This window comes from Myripristis murdjan, chromosome 5 (genome assembly GCF_902150065.1).
Source record: "Myripristis murdjan chromosome 5, fMyrMur1.1, whole genome shotgun sequence".
In the NCBI taxonomy this organism is placed as follows: domain Eukaryota; kingdom Metazoa; phylum Chordata; class Actinopteri; order Holocentriformes; family Holocentridae; genus Myripristis; species Myripristis murdjan.
The window spans coordinates 34,339,276-34,360,312 of record NC_043984.1 but is presented as its reverse complement, the minus strand read 5'-3'; the positions used below and the strand labels follow the sequence as shown (position 1 = coordinate 34,360,312).

Sequence of the window (21,037 nt, the reverse complement as noted above, 5' to 3'; positions counted from 1 at the left end):
CACTTTTTTAGACTAAATGAGTAATTGATTAATTGAAAAATTTGTTGATAGATTAATTGACAGTGGATATAAACTATCTAACGTTCGTCCGGCTGAGCTCAGACAAGGGAAAGCTTCCTGCTCCTCAGACGGTTCAGCTCAGGTGACGGATCATGCAGAGAATTTGGAGGAAGAACAGAAAATCACCGAGGAGAGCGAGAGGAAGCCGTTAGGACTCGGCCAGCTAAATCAAACGCTGGACGGCTCCCATAACGAGAACAAAATCCTCTCTCGAGCCGCCGCAGCTGCCGCCGCTGCTGGACGTGAAGGCCAGCAGTCGTGTCGCTCAGGACATTTTCTGCACTTTTATGTCTTCCTGAGGAAAACAAAAAACCCAGAGATCTTCCTCTCTGCCTGCAGGAGTTTACAGAGCCAGAAAAACCCTGTGGCCTGGTGTTCTCTGAGGTCAGCAGCACCGCGGTTACAGGTTCAATGCCCACTGAAGCCGCCTTCACTGAGCATGTAGTAGAAACACAGACAGAAGGAGCTTTAGAGAACGTCTCCAAGTTGAAACCCAAACAAAACTGCCTGATTGAAGCGCACACAGGAAAAAAAAATAAAAGTGCAACCTGGAGGCAAAAACTGTGTGTGAGTGATGCCGTTTTTGATTCCACAAAGAACCATTTAGCAAGATGTTTTTTAAAGAGCCGTATCTGTAGATGGTTCTTTAAATAACCTCCAAAAGGTGCCTCAAAGAACCATGAAAAATGGGTCCTTTACCATGAATGGTTAATATAATTAAAGTCTTCCTGAGCGTTTTAAACCAAATGATTGTGTGCAGGTTGAAAACCAGCATGAACATGTTGTTGGTTCACGATGTTCCCTCTTCCTTCATTCGGTTTTTCACTCTGTCATTTTTAAAATGAGTACATGAGTGGTCTCTCTCTCTCTCTTTTTTTTTTTTTTTTTTTTTAAATAACAGAGTAATCGGCCGCTCAGTGACTTGAAGTTCCCATCCCGACTCAGTACAGCACACTCACTACAGAGGTGCTGCTGTGCATGTGGACTTAAATGATTTTATTAATATAATCATGTGTATAGGGAACATTTTGACATGCTGCAGTCTCATTCTCTCTCTCTCTCTCTCTCTGTGTGTGTGTGTGTGTGTGTGTGTGTGTGTTTCCGTCTTCCAGAGTGAGAAGAATGTGTCTTGTGTGTTGTCTTTGAAAATAGTCTGTTTTAAAGGTCAGAGGTCAGGGGTCAGACTCAGGTAAGGTGTTTATAAAAGCTTAAGGTAAACTGTCTGCTGTTGCGGTTGTCATGGTTACAGTTCAGGTTCTTGTTCATCGTTGATTGACGGTTGAGGTTCATGTTGTTTAGTTTATTAGTTCATTAAGTTAATTAACTGATGCTAAAGGATGAGGAGTGAATGTAAATCAGTTAAATATCCTGAAAAGTGTATGTGTGTGTGTGTGTGTGAGTGTGTGTGAGTGTGTGTGTGTGTGTGTGTGTGTTCTGTTGCTATATTGGTGCATCAGGAATTCCACTTCCTGTGTTTCCTGTCTGCCGGCCAATCAGAGCGGAGAGCAGCGTCCTGCTTGAGACAGGAAGTGGGATATTAGAAATCTGGCAGCACAGCAGGACCCAACACTGTGTGTGTGTGTGTGTGTGTGTGTGTGTGTGTGTGTGTGTGTGTGTGTGTGTCTTCTCTCCAGCCTGACCCTGATGACTCTCTCTCTCTCTCTGTTTGTGGTTGTTCTGCAACTTTAGCGGAGATGAAAAAGAAATTATCCACATAAAATTTGACTGCTTATATAATGTTCACACACACACACACACACACACACACTCACATTCACATTCACATTCACACACACACACATTCACACACACAAATGTTGCAATGTTCCCATCAGTCTTCAGCAGTCAAATAAAACACAGTTATAACAGTAACAAATATTACAATGTATTAATCAAATTTAAAGGAACAGTTCACCCAAAATCCAGAAAAATATATATTTTCCTGTATTGTATTTTACATCCCCCCTGTGCCCCCCCCTCTCTCACTCACACACACACACACACACACACATACATACACACACACACACATACACACACACACACACACACACACACACACACACACACACACACACACACACACACACACGTACAGATACTTGAGTCTGAATGAATAATTTGATGGAGTGTGTTTGTGACAGCTCTGTGTCTGTAGAGATGATGATAAATTATCAACAGAACATTGGACTGGCTTATATAATGTTAACACAGACTCTCTCTCTCTCTCTCACACACACACACACACACACACACACACACACACGCGCAGGCCTGGCTAATGTTCCCATCTGTCTGTAGCAGTATGATTCATCATAGTAATATTGGCAAAACATGTTTTATCTAATCATATTTAATGAGAGTGATTTTCTCTGGTGAAAACGGAAGATTTCAATAAGGAATCGTTTTGTTCCTGCGAGCTGGAAATGTGCTGCACATGTTCGGCCTCCGTGTTTCTTTCTCCTCCATCCTGACACTCTGAAAGAGAGTTTTCAGTTCAGTTCAGTTCACATGTATTTGTATAGTGTCAAATCATAATAAATGTTATCTCACAGCGCTATATAGATACATAAGAGATTTTCACTTGTCCCATGAGGAGAGAGAGAGAGAGAGAGAGAGAGAGAAGGATTACGTACATTAATATTAAATGTATTAATCACATGGGCTAATTATAATAATAATGATCTGACTCATTGTAGTGGGGATACATATGATATAACATACATATAATAATAATGATAATAACAGTAATAAAAACAGGATTGAGAGAGAAAGAGATAAAGAGATGAGATAGAGAAAGAGATAGAGAGAGAGATAGAGAGGGGATGAGGGAGATAAAGAGAGAGAGAGAGGCAGAAGGTGAGATGAGTGTGAAACACACCAGAGGGACACTGAGTTATTGGTGCACAACAAAACACACACACACACACACACACACACACACACTGTAACGTGCCTTTAATCGTTCCTCCAGAACTGTACATGTTCATAACACACACACACACACACACACTGTAACATGCCTTTAATCATTCCTCCAGAACTGTACATGTTCATATAACACACACACACACACACACACAAAGCACAAAGCACAAAGGCACACATGCATTTGCATACATGTAGGCAGTGGCATGAATACACCTACGTGTGCACATGTTCACTCACACAGACACACACACACACACACCCACTCTCTCTCTTTTTCTCTCTCTCTCTCTCTCTCTCTCACACACACACACACACACACACACGCACACACACTTTCCATAGTGACCGGGTACAGGAGAACAAAAGCAGGAAGTTTTGCAGCAGCAAAACATTTGAAAGTCAGAGAGAGACAGACAGGTAAGAGAGAGAGACAGTTTTACCTTATTCCCAGATTTCTCCTGTGTTGTTAATGTTTAACTGTTTTTTTCATTATCGTTATTGTTGTTGTTATTTGCAAAACTTTGGCAAAACATGTCATCATAGTGAATTGAACTGAGTTGAACTGAAGTGAGGTGAAATTAATTTAACCTCCTCTTCACCATCTGCTGCTAACCTCTCCTCTTCCTCTCCTTCTTCTCCTTCTTCTGTTTCTATGAAAATTTGAAGCAATATTTACAATTATAAAATAATTTCTATGTTTCTTTTGCAAACGTTGCTTTTGCAAAGTGTAACATGATGCACTTACGCAAGTGAAGTAACGCTGGAATGAAAACAAAAATCATTTGAAAGTTTGCCCGTGTGTCACAGATTGGAGGCATGCAGAGAGAAAACAGTGGGAGGTGTGTGTGTGTGTGTGTGTGGGGGGGGGGTGTTAGATGTTTTTCCTCCGTGCAGCAGCAGGAGGCGCTGTCCTCCTCTCTGCATAAAGAGCTTTAAGTCTTTCAGCTGCTAGTCTGAGGAGAGGGAGAGAGAGAAGGTACTAGATATTTATTATATATCATGTAAAAAATTCTGCTTTTAATTAGATGCTTTGGCAAAACTGTCCATTTGATGTTAATGATAACAAGCAGACTGAGAGGAGTGAATATTGATTAGAGAGAGGGAGCCAGAGAGAGAAACAGGAAACAGGAGGGAGGGAGGGAGGGAGAGAGAGAGAGAGAGAGAGAGAGAGAGAGAAAGAGAGAGAGAGAGAGAGAGAGAGAGAGAGAGAGAGAGAGAGAGAGAGAGAGAGAGAGAGAGAGAGAGAATGACCACAAGTCATTTTACTGGAAGAAGAGAAGACAGAAAAAAACAGAAAAAAGGAACAGAGGAAGGAAGGGAAAAGGCAAATGACTGGGTGAAAGAGAGAGAGACAGAGAGAGAGAGAGAGAGAGAGAGAGAGAGAGAGAAGGCGGTGATTCCCGCTAATCCAAACAGAACGACAGAAAGGGAGCGAGTGAAGCGGCGGTCTTTGTGTGTGTGTGTGAGAGAGAGAGAGAGAGACAGACAGAACGAGATAAAGAGCGAGAGGTAAATAAAAAAAAAAAAAAATGAAGAGAGCCGCGGCGGCTTTGAGGTGTTTTTGAGAGGAGAGGCAGAGAGGCCGGTGTGTTCTCCACACGGCGGCGTGGAGCTCCACATGTGAACAGGCTCACTGGTCTGGTTTCACCCGGCGTCCCTCCTCTGGACGTGGACCGGCTCCCAGTTTATCTCTGCTCTCTGTGGACTGGGTCCTCTCAGGAAGTGGACTGGACTCTGTCTGGAGGCTTTTCTGGTTGTTGATGTTTTACTGAGGATTTTCTGGACATTTGCCAGTATCAAGTTTTTTCTCGACCCTCTGCTGCTCCCAGGCTGTTTTTGGACGCCTTTACCGAAGCAGGTTTTGTAAGGATACTCTTCCAGTGTCAGACTCTTTCTGAACCCTCTGCTGGTGCCACAGTCTTCACAGACACGGTGTTAGTATCGCTCTCTCTCTGGACCCTGTTGGTACCAGATGCTGCCGGTGCCACAGTCTCTCTGGATGTTATAACAGCCGGCGACGTCGGGACTCTTTGCCGGTTCCAGACTGTTTCTGGACACTGAACCGGTACCAATCTCTTTCTCAGCGTTGTGCCAGTGTCAGCCTCTTGGTCTTTCTGGACTTTGACAAGCTCTTTTTGAGCGTTCTGCCAGCACCAGGTGTTGTTGGGACACTTCTCCAGCACCTGGATCTCTGCTGGTACCCGGCTCTTTCTGCACCACGAGCTATCTGCCGGGGCCGGGCTCTTTTTGGATGTTCGGACTCTTTTCCTGTACCAAATTCGTTCTGGACGCTCTGCCGGTGCCGGGCGAGGTCCAGACGCCCTGCCGAGCCTCAGGGTGAGGAGGGGCGGCATGGTGGCCGGACAGAAGCCCCTGTGCCTGCTGGTGCAGCGGGTTTCCTGCAGCTGCTCTGCTGAGCTCCACAGGGGAAACAACAGCATGGGGAAGCTGGTGGAGGTAAGCCGGAGGAGAGACTCGCACAGGAGCCGCATTATCATTCAGTTCACATTATTTTAATTTGTAAATTTAAACTGAGCTAATATAACCTCCTCCAAGTGCTATTGGCTAGTTTTTTGTTTTTGTTTTTGTTTTGTTTTTACTTTTTTACTTCTGCTTTTCCTGTGTTACTGTTTGGTTTCCCAGCACTTTGGCCATGTGTCGTCCACAACCATTTTAAGGTCACATGAATATTTTTCCTCAACAAAAAATCGCTATAATATATCCTACTGAATAGTTTATATTGCCCTCTGCATTATGGTTCTGTCAGGATTCTCTGTGGTATAATGTTGTTTTATCGCTTTATATTTTAAATAACTTTGTATTGACACTTTTATAGTATCCTTACGGTTATTATTGGATTTCTGTTCTTATTTGCTGTGACCTTTGGCTTCCATTAGCTGCTTGTTGGTATTGATCAATGAATTGAAGTTTATGAGACTCACAGAAAATGTATTGAAAATTTAAATTGAAATGCTAAAATTCTCATGTGTTATGTACGCACACATTTGGAAACAAAGGACCGCAAAACAAAGAGAGTCTGGAGAGAGACAGAGAGGTGGAGTGCGAGAGGGGTTGTGTTTTCATGGTGTGTGTGTGTGTGTGTGTGTTGGAGTGAGAGAGAGAGGGACAGCGAGAGACAGAGGGAGCCGTCATGTTTTTGACCCCTCTGACTCAGTTTCATTGTCTTTGTGCCTGTCATGTTTGAGTGGATTGCTCCTTTATGTCATCCTCGATGACCTGGACCTTCCTGTGACTCACACACACACTCACACACTCACTCAGACAGGCAATTTCATTAGCAAATTGAGTCATTCATGGACTCACACCCTTCAAAGTGAGCAAGAGGGAGATGTGACTGTGACAGTGAAGCTAATCTGGAAACCAGCGCACAGAGGCTCGTTGTTTCATGTTTTTACTTCTTCAGAGACTCGGGACAGGGGCTCCCGAAACGTTTCCATCTCCAGATTTCCTCTTTAAGTCTGGACATGAATCTCAGTATCTACCAGTCAATATGTAGGGAATGCACACATTTCTATATAACATGTTTGATCCAGTTAGCACTAGGGGTGTAGATGAGAAGTTTCACGATAATTCTTTGATATTTGCCGATGTCACAAAGTCAGTCGCGATACGATTTCGATTTGATTCAGTGGCCTACGATCGATGTGAGATGATATCGTTCTGTCATTCAGCAAAATCAGTTTCATCACAACGCCGTTTGTTTTAGCTGCTCAGACAGGCTCCTCATGTCTCCTGAGGATTTCATCTCATACTGGCGTTGTTTGTATATGACGTGTGATCTGTCTTTTCTCTGTAATCAATTCAAATTAAGGCGTATCTCTTAAGATGACGATATGGATCAATATTTTCACTTAGTATCGATTAAATTGGATCATATATCAATCCAGATCGATGGATCGAGACACCCCTAGTCAGCACCCTCGTAATTTTTAAATATTGAAGTGATGTAACCGTGCGTTAACGCTGCGTTCAGAAATAGAAATTTCATCAGTTTCCAGTTAGTAAATATAGGTTGGTTTCCATCCAAATATATTGAAATTTTTGAGCGAATTTTGTCAAAATTCGCAAAAGAAAATGTGGATTTATGCCTGTTTCCATTAGTTTTGTTTTGCGATTATTGAGAGGACAGTGCGCCGTGAGATGACATCATCAGATAGCGTCTGTGTGTCGACTGAACCACAACAAACACTCAGCTGACACTCAGCAGCTGATCAGGGACAGATTCCTGCTGAACTTGTCGGCTCTTGGGAGAAGTCTGCTTACTATTTTGGCAGCGCTAACTTCGTACCGAACCATCCTAAATAAGGAATAAGAGACTAATAATAATAACAATAATAATAATAACTAATAATAAGACTGTAGTGTAGAAGTGTGACGTGGTATCCGGTCCAGTCATCATTTATTCGCAAAACCTGTTTCCACAGCAAAAAGTCGCATTTCCTTTTATCGATACGCTGAGAAATCCACCTCCTCCAAGCATAAAAACTTTTTTGCGAATTTTCGGCCGTTTTTCGAATTCCTGGTGTTTCCATCCAAGTTTTTTTTTTTTTTTTTTTTTTTTTCGCAATTTCTGAAAAATGCGAATAAAAATAGGTGGATGGAAACCCAGCTAGTGACAAAGAAGAGAGAGTATGTGACTGTTTTTTCCAGGTAGGAAGCTCGTATTTATGGTGATAACGATATCGTGTGACCACAGTATTAATGAACATTTACAGATTGACCATGACCAGATTTTTAATGCTTTGTTTCCCGTAGGATTTTGAATTTATGCAGAAGATAAGGTCCATGGTTAACATACTATAACCTGAAGAGAATTTGATATTTTGTTCTGTGACATAAATGACACTCATTTACAACTTCAACTGCAAAATGTTAAGCTGTTACGTGCTTTAAAAAAGTAAGTGGCTCACAGGTTTCTATAACAACAGCCGTCTGAATATTTCCACGTCTTCACAGCGAGCAGGTTTACTCACATTCTTGCTCTGTGCTCTGCTGTAGTGTCTCGTGTCTGTTTGCACTTTGATCAACCTTTTCAACTGCACTTTTATGAATCTGAGGTATTTCTCAGCTAGCTAGCTGCTTGAATGTGGCAGGAGGAGCTACAGCAGCGGACAGGAGGAGTGGAAGGAGGCTGGCGGTGATGAAAGGTTCATTTTAGCTGTGCGCCTTTGCTGAAGGACAGATTCACTATTTTGGAACTCAAGTCCAGTTTAGAGACGATCTGGCCTCATCCTCAGACGTAGAGAGCGTTTCTGATGTCAGTGTGCTGCAGGCTACAACAGCAGTCAACTGGGCAATCATAAATGGCGTTGAAAAACAAAGATAAAGTTAGTTTTCTGAAATAGGAAGATCGGTGTAGACTAACTGATGTCAGGATGTTCCCCTGAAAAACGCATCACAAATTGATCATTTTGTCAGTAGTTATGGGCTTAGACAGTATTATATCTAGTATGTAGACAGTGTATTATAATTTTGAGCTTCAGAGTGAAAGGTTATGGTTCGAATGGTAGTGCTTGGTTTGTGAGATAAAGTAGTTCCGTCCCAAACGGAGCAGTTCTCTTGGTTTATAATCTGGTCGAGAACCGTTGTTCAGCAGAACTCTGTGACACTGATCGTCCCGTTTTGGAAAAGTATCGTTAACTTGGTTTATTAAAGCCGCCCCATTAACCGCTGCTCATCGATATCAGGATCAATAATGAAGCGATCAGTGAAATTATGCCCTCCACGTCTGAGGATGATGCCAGATAATCTGTAAAGAGGGCTTAGATGATAGATGATGGATGGAATAATCCTCATGAAAGCTGCTGCAACTAAAGAAATCTTGTAATAACTTTTATGATGTTACACAAATATCACAGCAAAATGACCTTCATTCAGCCACTACAGGTTAAACCATTCTTTAATACAAGATGAAAAACATCTGCACAAAATCCTGTGGTGTTATCGTAGTAATATCATCAAAACTTTTATAAAAGAGGTAAGGACAGACGCAGACACACTGTAGTGTTTATAGGAATATTAGGAGTACTTTTCCTACATATCCTGATAAAACTTTGTTAAAAAAAAATCCAAACTCTGAAATTCAGGTGACGTGACTTCAAATTAAAGTTTCGGTGCCGTTGGTCCATCAGGAAGAGATTCTGTGAAAACAGCAGGAACTGACACGATATTTTCACGACTTTAGTCTGTAAACAGGCCTAGAGCGCCCTCGTCCTGTAGTGCCGTGTGGCTCAAAAAACGAGAAAGGAAAAAGAAAAAAAAAAACAAATAAAAAAGCAATAATAAAAGTAATAAAAGCAATAATAAAAATAATAAAAAGCAAATATTGGTTTGTGGAGATCATTGTTTGTGACAGAACTACTTTTCTTCATTTGTTTTCCGAAGCAGCCCAAGGTGGATGTGGCTTCTGGTCTCGATCAAGGCTATTGTAGTTTTGCATTTTTCATTAGTTTTTACTTTTATTTCGTTTTGACTTTTTGTTTTCAGGTTCAGTTTAGCTTTAATTTGTCTTTACAGCATGTTTGCTAATTTAGTTTTAGTTTTTAGTTTTTGCAAATGTTTAGTTTTAGTGTAGTTTTTAGTCTTTTTTTGGTAATGTGGGCTATCTGTCAGGGGCAAGATTCAGAAAGGTCAGAAACACTGTTGTAACTTGTGTAATAAAAACTAAACATAACATCAGACCATTTAAAAAAAAAATGTATTCACTTAGGACAAAATGAACAACCAAAGAGACAAAAACTAAAGACATGACTATAATTTTAATTTATTTTAGTAAGATTTGTAAACTCACAACACAGTTTCAGTTAGCCTTGTTTTTATTTTTACTTCAGTCAACAAAAATGTTTTTTCACACCTAGTTTTTGTTAGTTTTTGTCCATGATAATAACATCATCGGTAAATCCCTTCACAGAGCGGACAGACGGGATCAGAGGTGAGGAGGAACAGGAGCGACGGGGCTGCAGTGTGTTTACATGGTGAATCAGACGGAGACACAGATAAAAAAAAAAAAAAAAAACCTCTGTACATAAAAAAAAAAAACGTCAATCGAGGGTCGCAGGGAGGACATGACAACGATCTTTTTGATTTGTTTGGTGCTCGTTGCTAACATGTGCATTCTTCTCAGCAGCCGCTCTCTGTTTAAGCAGAGGCAGGTGTAAATAGACAAGGAGCCCACTGACGTCTGTCAGTTGCTCAGTGTAATCAAAGCGCTCCGTCTCTGTAAACTGGCCACTATTCCTGGATAAGACCTTACGTAAATATTTAGTTGCTACGTGGGATTTTACATAGCAACTAAATATACTTACAGGAAATAAACCGTTTTTTGATGATGCCACATTTTATTTTAGTCTTGCATAAGTTTGTTACTAAACTACAATACATCTCACATCAGTCTGCAGCCGGCCAGACACACACACACACACACACACACACTGAGTCATCACAGTGACCCACAGTGACTATGAAACAGAAGCTGCGTTTTGGAAGCCCCCTTCATACACACACACACACACACATCCTGCCATTGAGTATTAAAGGTCAAAGGTCATTTAGCTGCAATGTCGTCAGTGACTTTTTTTTTTTTTTTTAAACTGGAGTTGCCTTTTACAGTGCATGTCTTTGTGTCGTTGCAGTCGCTGTGTCTCTGTTTGCGGTCTTTTTTTTGTGTGTGTGTAACACTTTTTAATTTTTTAAAAAAATCATTTACTGAGTAAAACGTATTTAGAGCAGCTCAGCAACAAGGACTTTAACTACCACGAGTGTTAATGCTGCACCTGTGGGTTCAGAGAAGAAACTACTGCAGTGCCTCTCAGGTGGGGGTTTGTGTACCCCTAGTGGTATGTTGGAGTACTGCAGCATGTGAAATTTAAAAAATATCAGTTATGTGTGATTCCTATCATAATCAACTTATGCTATAATAATTTCAATAATAAAATGTACGTTTAATTTTGATATAGCACGTTATCTTCAGTTTTCCCTCCAGGTTTCCTGAAGGTGTCAGATGTGTGTGTGTTTGGGGTTTAAATCTGCTGCTGTGGTCGTCGAGCGAGGACGTTTGTTCACTGTGACAAAAATTTTTTTAAAAAATCCAGAAAGTGGATCAGTGGTTGAAGCGTAGCAGCGATACAGCTGGAAACAAGGAGGAAGAAGAGAAGAAGAAGCAGAAACACAAACAAAATCTCCTCAGTATCAGGCTGTTGTGTCACACTGATGGAGCTGGACTGACCCTCTTGAAATACGTTTTTTTGTTGTTTTTTTTTTACCTTTTTTGCACTTAGTCGGGGGGAACTTGACTGAAAAAATATTTCAAAGAGGGGAACATTATTGGAAAAAGTTTGGGAACCACTGTTCCACTGAACCCTCTGAATGGTTTACTACACACAATCATTTTAGGGAAAACAAAAAGACTGTAAAGTGTCTCGTTTAGCCGGCCAAGAACTGTGAGTTTCCCACTGTCCTTCACAAAGAGCCGTCACGTTATAAAACCATTTTTATACGCGCGGCTGTCACTCGCAGCTCCAGTGTGTTTGCGTGTTGATAAGCAGCAGGTCAAACCTCTGCAGCTGTAAACACACCAACTGGATCTGATCGATCCCTCAGATTGAATCGACTAACGCCCCGACACCGCTCAGAAAAACCTGTTACAACATGTCCAATGGAAACTTTTCATCAGGAAAAAAAAAAACAATTTCAAACCCCACAGCCTCATTTAAAAAGCAGCGACAGGTGATTTGTTTTTGTCCCCATTAGATAAAAACAGCTGTATCTTGTCTGCGGAGGCTCTCTCTGGTCGGTCATCTGAGGAGAGCTGGATCGAGGGCGACTCCGCTTGTTTGTGAGACGTTTTTCCAGAAGCTTCTTCAGTTTTGACATCTTGAAGAATCTGCAAACAAAGTGTGTTCGCCCTCGATTCAACTCTCCCTGGGCGGCTGAATCCTCCGGCTCGCGTTATCAACATGATGGATACGGTATTTGTTTCCTCTGCGTCTTCTGCTGCAGTCAAATATCTTTTATCTTATTTATTATTTGTTTTTGCTAAAGAAAAAAAAACATTCCCGTGACCTCGGAGTGATTGTGGATTTAAATAAAGAAAACCTGATCCGTCAGTAGGGGGTCAATTTATTTTCAGTCGATTGATTCCTGATTGCGACTCTTGATGGAAACTGTGTTAGAGGGTTCCTGTGTTCCAGCAGGTCAGCTGATTGGGGCTGCAGGGCAGAGCCGGCTCATGATATAGAGCTGGGACACACACACACACACACACACACACACACACACACACACACACACACACACACACACACACACACATTGATTTGCTATAGGTCTGCATCCAGGACATGCAGCTGGTTGGCGTTTTCTCACGCACAGATACACGGACATATTGACAAGACAGAGGCCTGTGTGTGTGTGTGTGTGTGTGTGTGTGTGTGTGTGTGTGTGTGTGTGTGTGTGTGACACAGAGACAGTTTCGGTCTGACTCTGTTTATCATTCATATAAACACAGGGCACTCAAGTGTCTTGCAATCTGCTTGAGCAATTCACACACACATACACACACACACACTCACACACAGACACCAACACACACACACAAACACACACACACACTCATACAGATTGGACAACAGACTGGATAGCAGCGGCAACAGTGGTGGTCGTAGTAGAAGTTGCAGTAATAGTAGTAGTAGTACAGTAGTAATTATTGTTTTATTTATTTTGTTTGTTTTTATTGAGCCAGGAAGGTTATTTGTTTGTTTTTTGCTTTTTTCATTAAATTCTATTTTCATTTCATCAAAAATAAATAAATAAAATACTTGGTTTTAGGTCAGCTTTAGTCTTTTTTTTGTAATATATTTCTTTGTAATTTGTCAGGGGCGAGATTCAAAAAGGATTGCATCATAAAACCCAACAAAACATCTATTTAAAAAAAAATGGTATAAAATAAACTGAGAAAGATGAAAATTAAAGACATTAAAGACATAATTTTCCACAAAACTAATGTCATTTCAAGGCCACTCCGCCAGAGCCTACACATTAAAATCTACCTCAAATTCATATTTTAACTAATTCATGTATTTACTGATGTGTCTGTTTCTATATTTAATTATTCAATCATTTGTTCATTAATTCGTTGTATTTTGGCCTAACAGACGCTGTCTCCTTTACTTATCTTATCTATGTACAGTTTTTACTGCTCAGGAACACATATGGACCTTTTTGCCTCTGATGATCATCTTGAGGTCCAGTAATTAGCTCTGTAGGGGGGACATTTGTGTAGATTGTACCTTGAGGGACACAAGTGGACTGTCCCCCTGTCTCAGTGTATTTCTCCTGATAATAGCAGCGATAGTAGAAGTAAGTAGAAGTAACAGTAGTATTAGTAATAGCAATGGTAGCAGTCGCAGTAGCTGTAGTTGTAATGGTAGAAGTTGCAGTACTACTAGTGTTTATAGCAGTAGTAGTAGTAGTGGTGGTGATGGTGATAACAGTAGCAGTCAAAATAACTGCAGTAGTAGCAGTATTAATCGTAAAAGTTGCAGTAATTTTAGTAGTTGCAGTAGTGGTAGTATTCTGTGCTTTTTTTTCTGTTGCTTCACTATCTTAGCAACCAGCCAACCGTGTGTGTGTGTGTGTGTGTGTGTGTGTGTGTGTCACTGATCAGCAGGTCAACACACTGTGTTAAACCCTGTCGGTTACATAAGGCGCCTGCATGCTGTGGAGGTTCAGACGTGGTCAGTGGGTCTGTCTGTGTGTGTGTGTGTGTGTGTGTGTCTGTCTGTCTGTCAGTACTGAAACACTGAATCACAAGGCAGGTCAGCTTGCATAACACCACCGTCTTTTAACAAAAACAGGATTTAACCTTTTATTTATCCACCGAGGGCTGACCGACTTCCATGCTGACAGACACCGAGATAAAAAAAAAAGGAGAACTTTGCATTTCTTGGTCGATTTTGCATTTCAGCGTGTGTTTCTTTACCTTAACCATTAACCTCCTGGTGATAAATACATGAGGGATAAGTAGGAACTGTTGTGTTTTCCACTCTGTGTCTCAAACTGTGGAGCTGTGTCACCAGGAGCAATAATCACTGCAAGAAAATCCTCAAGCAGGAATTTTAATTATTGTGTAATGCTTGTCATGACATTTGTACCTCATTTAGGGTGGATTTGAAATCGTAAATAAAATATAGTTTGAAATTTTGGCAATCCAATGAGACAAACACACACCTCTAGGTTGATGTGGTCAAGCAAGAAAAAAAGAGGAAAAAAAATACTGAAATACTGTCAATAAATAAAGAATTTGCAACAAAGAAAAAAAAATGAAATTACCAGATTATACGCAAAAATCTTTTTTTTTTTTTTTTTTTGCAAATGCATAATTAATTGCCAATAGTTTATTTCTCTATATTTGCTGCTGTATTTCTTTCAGAAACACTGAGAAGAAGCTGTAAATTAACAAGAAATTACATGAAAATCTGCGAGAAATTCGTAAAAAATTTACATGAAAATGACCAGAAAATTAGCTAAAAAAAAAAAAAAAAAAAATACCACAAAATTCACAGCAGAATATTTTCAAAAATCACAACAAAACTGTTTTTATAATTATTTAAATGATATATTTAAAAGGTCAGATCAGTGATGCTGGATTGCTGTCAGATTTCTTGTATTTAAATGCTGTAAGTGTTGATGTGAGGGTCTCTATGGGGCAGAATGAGTTCAAATTTAGTGCAAGTCTTACTGAAAGTCAACCTGTGGGTCCAGATCCTGAAAAAGGCTGGAAACCCCTGGGATAGTTTACTCTCTAACAATGCATCATATTTAATATTTGCATGGAAGATCTTCTTCTGCATAGTAACTAGTAACTCCAGCTGTCAGATAGATGAAGTGCAGGGAAAAGAACAAGACTTCCTTTTTGAAAGTAAAGCAGGACAAGTAGAAAACCTCAATGAAGGAAAAATTGTGAGTAAACTGGAATACTGGAGCAACATAACAGGATCTGCTCTCCTGTCCTCCTGCAGGAGCCCAGCACCAAGCGCAGCAAGCCGGTGTCCAGGGTGACGTCGCTGGCCAGCCTCCTGCCGCCCGTCAAGACCGCGCCGCTCAAGAGGATTGGTCAGACGCTGCAGGTAAACAGCCAATCAGAGACCTGCCACGGTCTTAATGTTGGTCGGAATCTGTGTTTACGCCGAGCGGTGCAAAATGAAGCAACCGCTGACGACACGCCCTTTCCCGGGAGGTAAAAGATATCACATCCAAATGTTAAATGTTAAATGTTAATGACATAAATTCTGAACATTTTTTGGCCGTGAGTTTGAAGAGCAGTTTGGCGTGGGAAATTAGCTACAAGAGCAAAAACATCATTTTTCTCTCCATTGTGCCTTTTCAATGGTGTAAGTCTGGTTTTACTTAGCTGCTGTCAGTAGACTGAGATCTAATTTTGTAACTAAATTCAACACATACACACACCCACACACACACAGACACACACACACACACACTCACAATGTGGGCCACTGGCCTGTTACATAAGAGGAAGAGTTCCAGCTGGAGACACAAGGAAAGCAAGAAAGAAAGAACAAAAAAAAGTTTCATTTTTTAACCCGCTGCTCTCCTTCTGCTTCACTGCTCCACCCAGCGAGGAGCTGTTTGGAAAATCAGTTCATTTCTTAATTCTTAAGTCTCTATGAAACGACCTCACATGACCTCTGCTTCCTGTAAAGCAGAGCATCTTAAACAGTGACGTCATCCTGCACTAGTGGCTGTAAATTAAAATCTCGACCAATAAAACCTTCACAAGTCTTTACACATCCTCTCTTATCCACCTGTCCTTTCAAAATAAAAGTGTGTTTCTCTCCCGAATTTGGCTTACACTTGTGAATGTTGCCTCCCTGCACCATGTCCCGCCCAAACTTCCTGTCTCAACAGGAAATACATCAGATCAGCTGAACATGATCTGTCCCTTCTCTCCCCAGCGCTCCATCAGTTTTCGTAATGACAGTCGGACGGAGAGACTTCCTCCTCCTTCCTCCTCGACGACAGGGATGCGCGTTACCTCGGCGACAGGTGCCCGACCTTCCTCCTCGGCGACTGCCACGCGTGTTTCCACGGCAACGGCCTCGGCGACCAAGCGGCGCGACAGCAAGCTGTGGAGCGAGACGTTTGACGTGGGAGCGACGCAGCCTCTGACCTCTAAGGAGATAAAACGACAGGAGGTGAGAGCGAGAGAGAGAGACAGAAACAGAGAGAGAGAGAGAGAGACAGAGAGGAAAATATATCCTGTTTATTCATTCGTCAGAAAAGTCCATTTTTGCAGGTTTAATTGTGCAGATTTGGTTGAAGCAGAATCATATTTTTGTGTAAAACTCTTCAGTTTGGTTTTGTCATTTTTTTTTAAAGTTTTTTATTTATATATATGTATTTATATTCAAATGTACATACGCAAACATAAACAAGCCTACATCTACATACACAATCATACCCATATAGATATACATTTACCTATATTTACCCATATACACATAAATGTTTCCTGTAAATTTAAGTATTTAGCAATCGTTAGTTCATCATCTCCCACCTATATGCTTCTTAAATCTACTCCATGTTTCCTTACATGTTTCTTTTTGTCTTTTGTGTTCCTCCTTTTTGATCTTTTTTCGTTGCACTAAATAATAATCGTGCTAAAGCGAGGTGTCTCTCTCTCTGCCTGCAGGCTATATTTGAGTTGGCTCAGGGAGAGCAGGACCTGGTGGAGGATCTCAAGTTGGCTAAGAAGGTGAACTCCCCTGACACACACTTTATTTATTTCTCCATGGAGGGATGATGACGCTGCTGCTGCTGCTGCTGCTGCTGGTGTGTGTGTGGCTCCGGGATAAGACCTGGTCAAGTGTGTAAGTGTGTGTGTTGTGTCTGTGTGCTGCAGGCCTACCACGACCCCATGCTCAAGCTGTCAATCATGACCGAACAGGAGCTCAACCAGATCTTCGGCACTCTGGACTCACTGATACCACTGCACGAAGGTAGGACACACACACACACACACACACACACACACACACACACACTGCAAAAACTCAAAATCTTACCAAGATTATTTGTCTTATTTCAAGTCAAAAATGTCTTATTCCTAGTCAAAATATCTCATTACACTTAAAATAAGACATGATCACCTCAAAAGTAACTTGTTTTTAGACAATTGTCTCTTGTTTGAAGTGAAAATTTGCTTGAAACAAGAGAAAATTTGCTTGTTTCATTGGCAAAATTTGTTTCTTGTTTCTAGCTAATTTTCTTATTTCTTATTTTCTTATTATTTCTTATTTCAAGTGAATTTTCACTTTTTCCACTGGCAAATTTTGCCAATGAAACAAGCAAATTTTCACTTATTTCAAGTGAATTTTCACTTGAAACAAGAGACAATTGTCTAAAAACAAGTTACTTCTGAGGTGATCATGTCTTATTTTAAGTGTAATGAGATATTTTGACTAGAAATAAGACAATTTTGACTTGAAATAAGACAAATAATCTTGGTAAGATTTTGCGTTTTTGCAGTGCATGGACCATGTAATCAAGGTGATAATTTGGTGGCAGGTATGGATCTTTTTATTTGTTGTTTTGCTGCTTTATCCGTCACTCTTGTCCTCCTGAGTGATGAAACTTGATGTTGTTGCCGTCATGTCACCTCCGACTCTCCCACTGAGCTCCACACCGCCCAGAGTACTCTGAATTCTTGACGCTGGCGCTTCACCTGCGACCCGTGCTCCCTGCTCGCCGCTGTGCTTTGTGACGGTGCTGTCGCTGGAGTTTTTCCATCCTGCAGACAGAATTTGATTTTCAGTCTTTTTCTCTTCCCTCAGATCTGCTGAGTCGCCTCCGAGACGCCAGAAAACCAGACGGATCCACAGAACATGTGGGACACATCCTGACCGACTGGGTGAGTGTGTGTGTGTGTGTGTGTGTGTGTGTGTGTGTGTGTGTGTGCAGTCATTTTATTGCTCCTCTTAAGAAAACGAACCCGACAGTCTGGATGAGCACAAATAGAGTCGAGTAGAGTTCAGTCAGCTGATGAACAGAATGTTCTGGGCTCCTGTCTGCTCTGCTGATGGGACAAAGACACACCACACACACACACACGCACACGCACGCACTCAGACACACACGCTAACACACTTTTTCTTCAGTGCTGACTTGCTTCCACATCCTCAGCAGAGATATAACACTGGCCTGTCTCACAGTGAGGCTACAGACAGTCAATCAGATTTACTTGTATAGCCCATTTTCTGCAACGTTAAAATGCTTTTACATTGGAGAAGAAAAATAAAAAAGCAAGAAAATACAGAAAAGGAAAGATAAGATTTTTTTGAAAAGGTTAAAAAAAAAAGTAGAGTTTTAAAAAATAAAATGAATAAAACCTGTGAAAATAACAACCCAAGACAAGCCTCGTTTAGCTGTGAATCACAGAACTGAACATTTGACCTTCCTGGGTGTGTGTGTGTGTGTGTGTGTGTGTGTGTGTATCTGCACTGTCAGTATGAAATCCCATGAGACAGAGTGTAGGGCGGAGGGCTGGTCAGTCTGATCAGTTTAACCTCTGAACACCTTTTGTGAAAGTCGGCCACCTCCCTGCAGGAAAGTAGAGCCCATCAGCCGTCGGTGCATATGCAACGTTTTAAAGCAGCTTTTCCATTTGAACTGAAAAACTGTAGTAACACACTCAGGCTCGGGTTGGCCTTTCTCTTCCCCAGCTGAACCCAGGCCCGAGGCAGTTCAGTTAACCGTTATTCTTCCTCGTAGGGAAATTGGTTCCCGGCATTTGACCCATCCTAAGCATTAGGAGCAGCGGGCAGCCGATGTGCAGCTCCTGGCAGATCTACGTCAGTCTAGTCGGCACTTACTGGAGAATGAACTAATTCACATGTTTTTCACGGTGCACCCAGTGGAAACCCATCCAAACACGGGGAGAATAGATTTGTTTGTTTGTTTGTTTTGTTTGTTTATTTGCACAATAAAAGCAACAAACAAAGACAAACAAAAAAAACAAAACAGTTAAAAACATGTGCAGGGTGAGACATGAAACCCGAAGGGCTTATTTAGGAGCCTCACCCCATAAACTACATAATAACAATACTATGCTATACAACAAAACTATATAATAATAACAATAACAGAATAATAATAACAGTACTGATATTACAAACAACATTTACATACACATACATACATATACCCAAATACATACATGTACTCATATACATACACACATATACACATTACTCAACATCACATATCAATACACTATATCAAAAATAGCATCAATATTAACAATGATGAAAACTTTTATAAAATATGCAAAACCAAAACAAAACAGCTCAATTCAATCCAGGTTAGGATACATAGTATCAAATCAGTCATTTAATAAAAGATATTTAAGTCTACATTTCAGTACTGAAATAGACGTACAATTTGTAATAATTGAAGGTTTTGAGATCCAGATTGAAGGACCTCTAAACTTAATACTAAACTGACCTAATGTTGTTCGGGAAAAACTTTGGTAAATATGTTTTGCTTGTCTGGTTGAATATGAGTGAATGGTGGAATTTGCAACAAAAAAGTCATTTAAAACAGCAGGAAAAGATGCAGCATTAACAGTACAATTAAACATAAAAATACATATCTGGTAAGTGTTTATATCATATACCAACTCCATGCAAAAAAAATACCCTGCCCCAGCTGAGATTTGAACCCAGGACCTTCTTGCTGTGAGGTGATAGAGCCTGACCACTGAGCCACCATGACACAGCAAGCCTGAAGGCAGCCGGCAGAGGAGAAGGTGGTCCAGGATGAGGTCCAGTAGACCAAGTTAGACCAAGTGTAACTCTGTCTCTCTCTCTGTCTGTCTCTCTCTCTGCAGCTGCCCTGTCTCTACTCCTACACTCCGTACTGCAGTAACCAGGTGAAGGCCAAGGCGCTGCTGGACCAGAGGAAGCAGGACCGGCGGGTCCAGGACTTCCTGCAGCGCTGCCTCCAGTCGCCCTTCAGCAGGAAGTTGGACCTGTGGAACTTCCTGGATATCCCTCGCAGCCGATTGGTCAAGTACCCGCTGCTGCTGAGGGAGATCCTGAAGCACACGCCCAACGACCACCCGGACCGTCAGCACCTGGACGAGGCGGTAAGGAAAACCAACGCACCCCTGATGTTTGCTGGGGTCTAAAACACTAAACAGGTGATAGCAATGACGACAAGCTCATGTGGTACCGTTGCATATCATAACATTATTCAAAAGACTTTCATGCATAATGACTGTCTGTATCTATCTATCTAGATAGGTAGATAGATAGATAGATGGATAGATAGATAGATAGATAGATAGATAGATAGATAGATAGATAGATAGATAAAAGATACATGAAATACATAAAACTGATTTGGAGCACTGACCCAAAAACACAGGAACTTTTTAACAATCCAATAAAACCAAGAGTGATGGAAGAAAAATATTTTATTCATAGTAATTGAAACTTTAAAACATGCCATTTAAGAAACAATGATGGAATTTTCATTTTTTTTAAATTATGTCCTGTAGATGGCGTCCTCCTGTATGAATGCATTCTTGAAATCTGCTGTTGAGATTCCTCATTGACCGCTGCAACATCTCAGCTGGGTTACTGTGAATTTCATCCTGAATTCTCTGTTTTAACTCAGATCCAGGCAGATCCAGTCTCTTCAAAGTTATTAATCCAACATTTTATCGCGTGTTTTGATGGAACAGCACCATGGCGTCCTAAGTTGTAAAAACGTCAGAACTCCCTCTGCGCAGCTGTCAAACTATCACCCTTTTTATAAAACATTTTTATGGCTAACGCACGCTGTTGCCCGTTCCACTGATCCATGGTTACTAAAATGGCGGAGTGTTTACTTGCTCAAGGTCACCGTCTCGCAGTGCTGCCACTTGCTCATGTCTGCCAATACACACTTCAAAAATTCCCTTTTTTTTGGGTCACCCTGTAAAACTAAACTGGATCAGGGATCATAT

General features: G+C 41.1%; 2 protein-coding genes across 3 annotated transcripts in view; one reads left to right on the top strand and one right to left on the bottom strand.

The window, feature by feature from the left end:
- Nucleotides 1–21,037, bottom strand: part of LOC115359829 (zinc finger protein 585A-like) — a 1,044,768-nt gene that overhangs the window by 310,481 nt on the left and 713,250 nt on the right. The gene's annotated exons all lie outside the window — the stretch shown is intronic.
- arhgef3 (Rho guanine nucleotide exchange factor (GEF) 3) overlaps nt 1–21,037 on the top strand; it is a 62,413-nt gene that overhangs the window by 36,809 nt on the left and 4,567 nt on the right. The window contains exons 1-7 of one of the 2 annotated variants that reach the window (XM_030052383.1): nt 5,297–5,448; nt 15,030–15,137; nt 15,984–16,223; nt 16,721–16,783; nt 16,931–17,027; nt 17,862–17,938; nt 19,916–20,173. In XM_030052383.1, the coding sequence (XP_029908243.1) occupies nt 5,344–5,448; nt 15,030–15,137; nt 15,984–16,223; nt 16,721–16,783; nt 16,931–17,027; nt 17,862–17,938; nt 19,916–20,173 (948 nt within the window). In that variant the 5' untranslated portion in view covers nt 5,297–5,343. Of the gene's footprint in view, nt 1–5,296; nt 5,449–15,029; nt 15,138–15,983; nt 16,224–16,720; nt 16,784–16,930; nt 17,028–17,861; nt 17,939–19,915; nt 20,174–21,037 lie in introns of those variants that run through there. The other variant, XM_030052382.1, reaches the window with a different exon arrangement.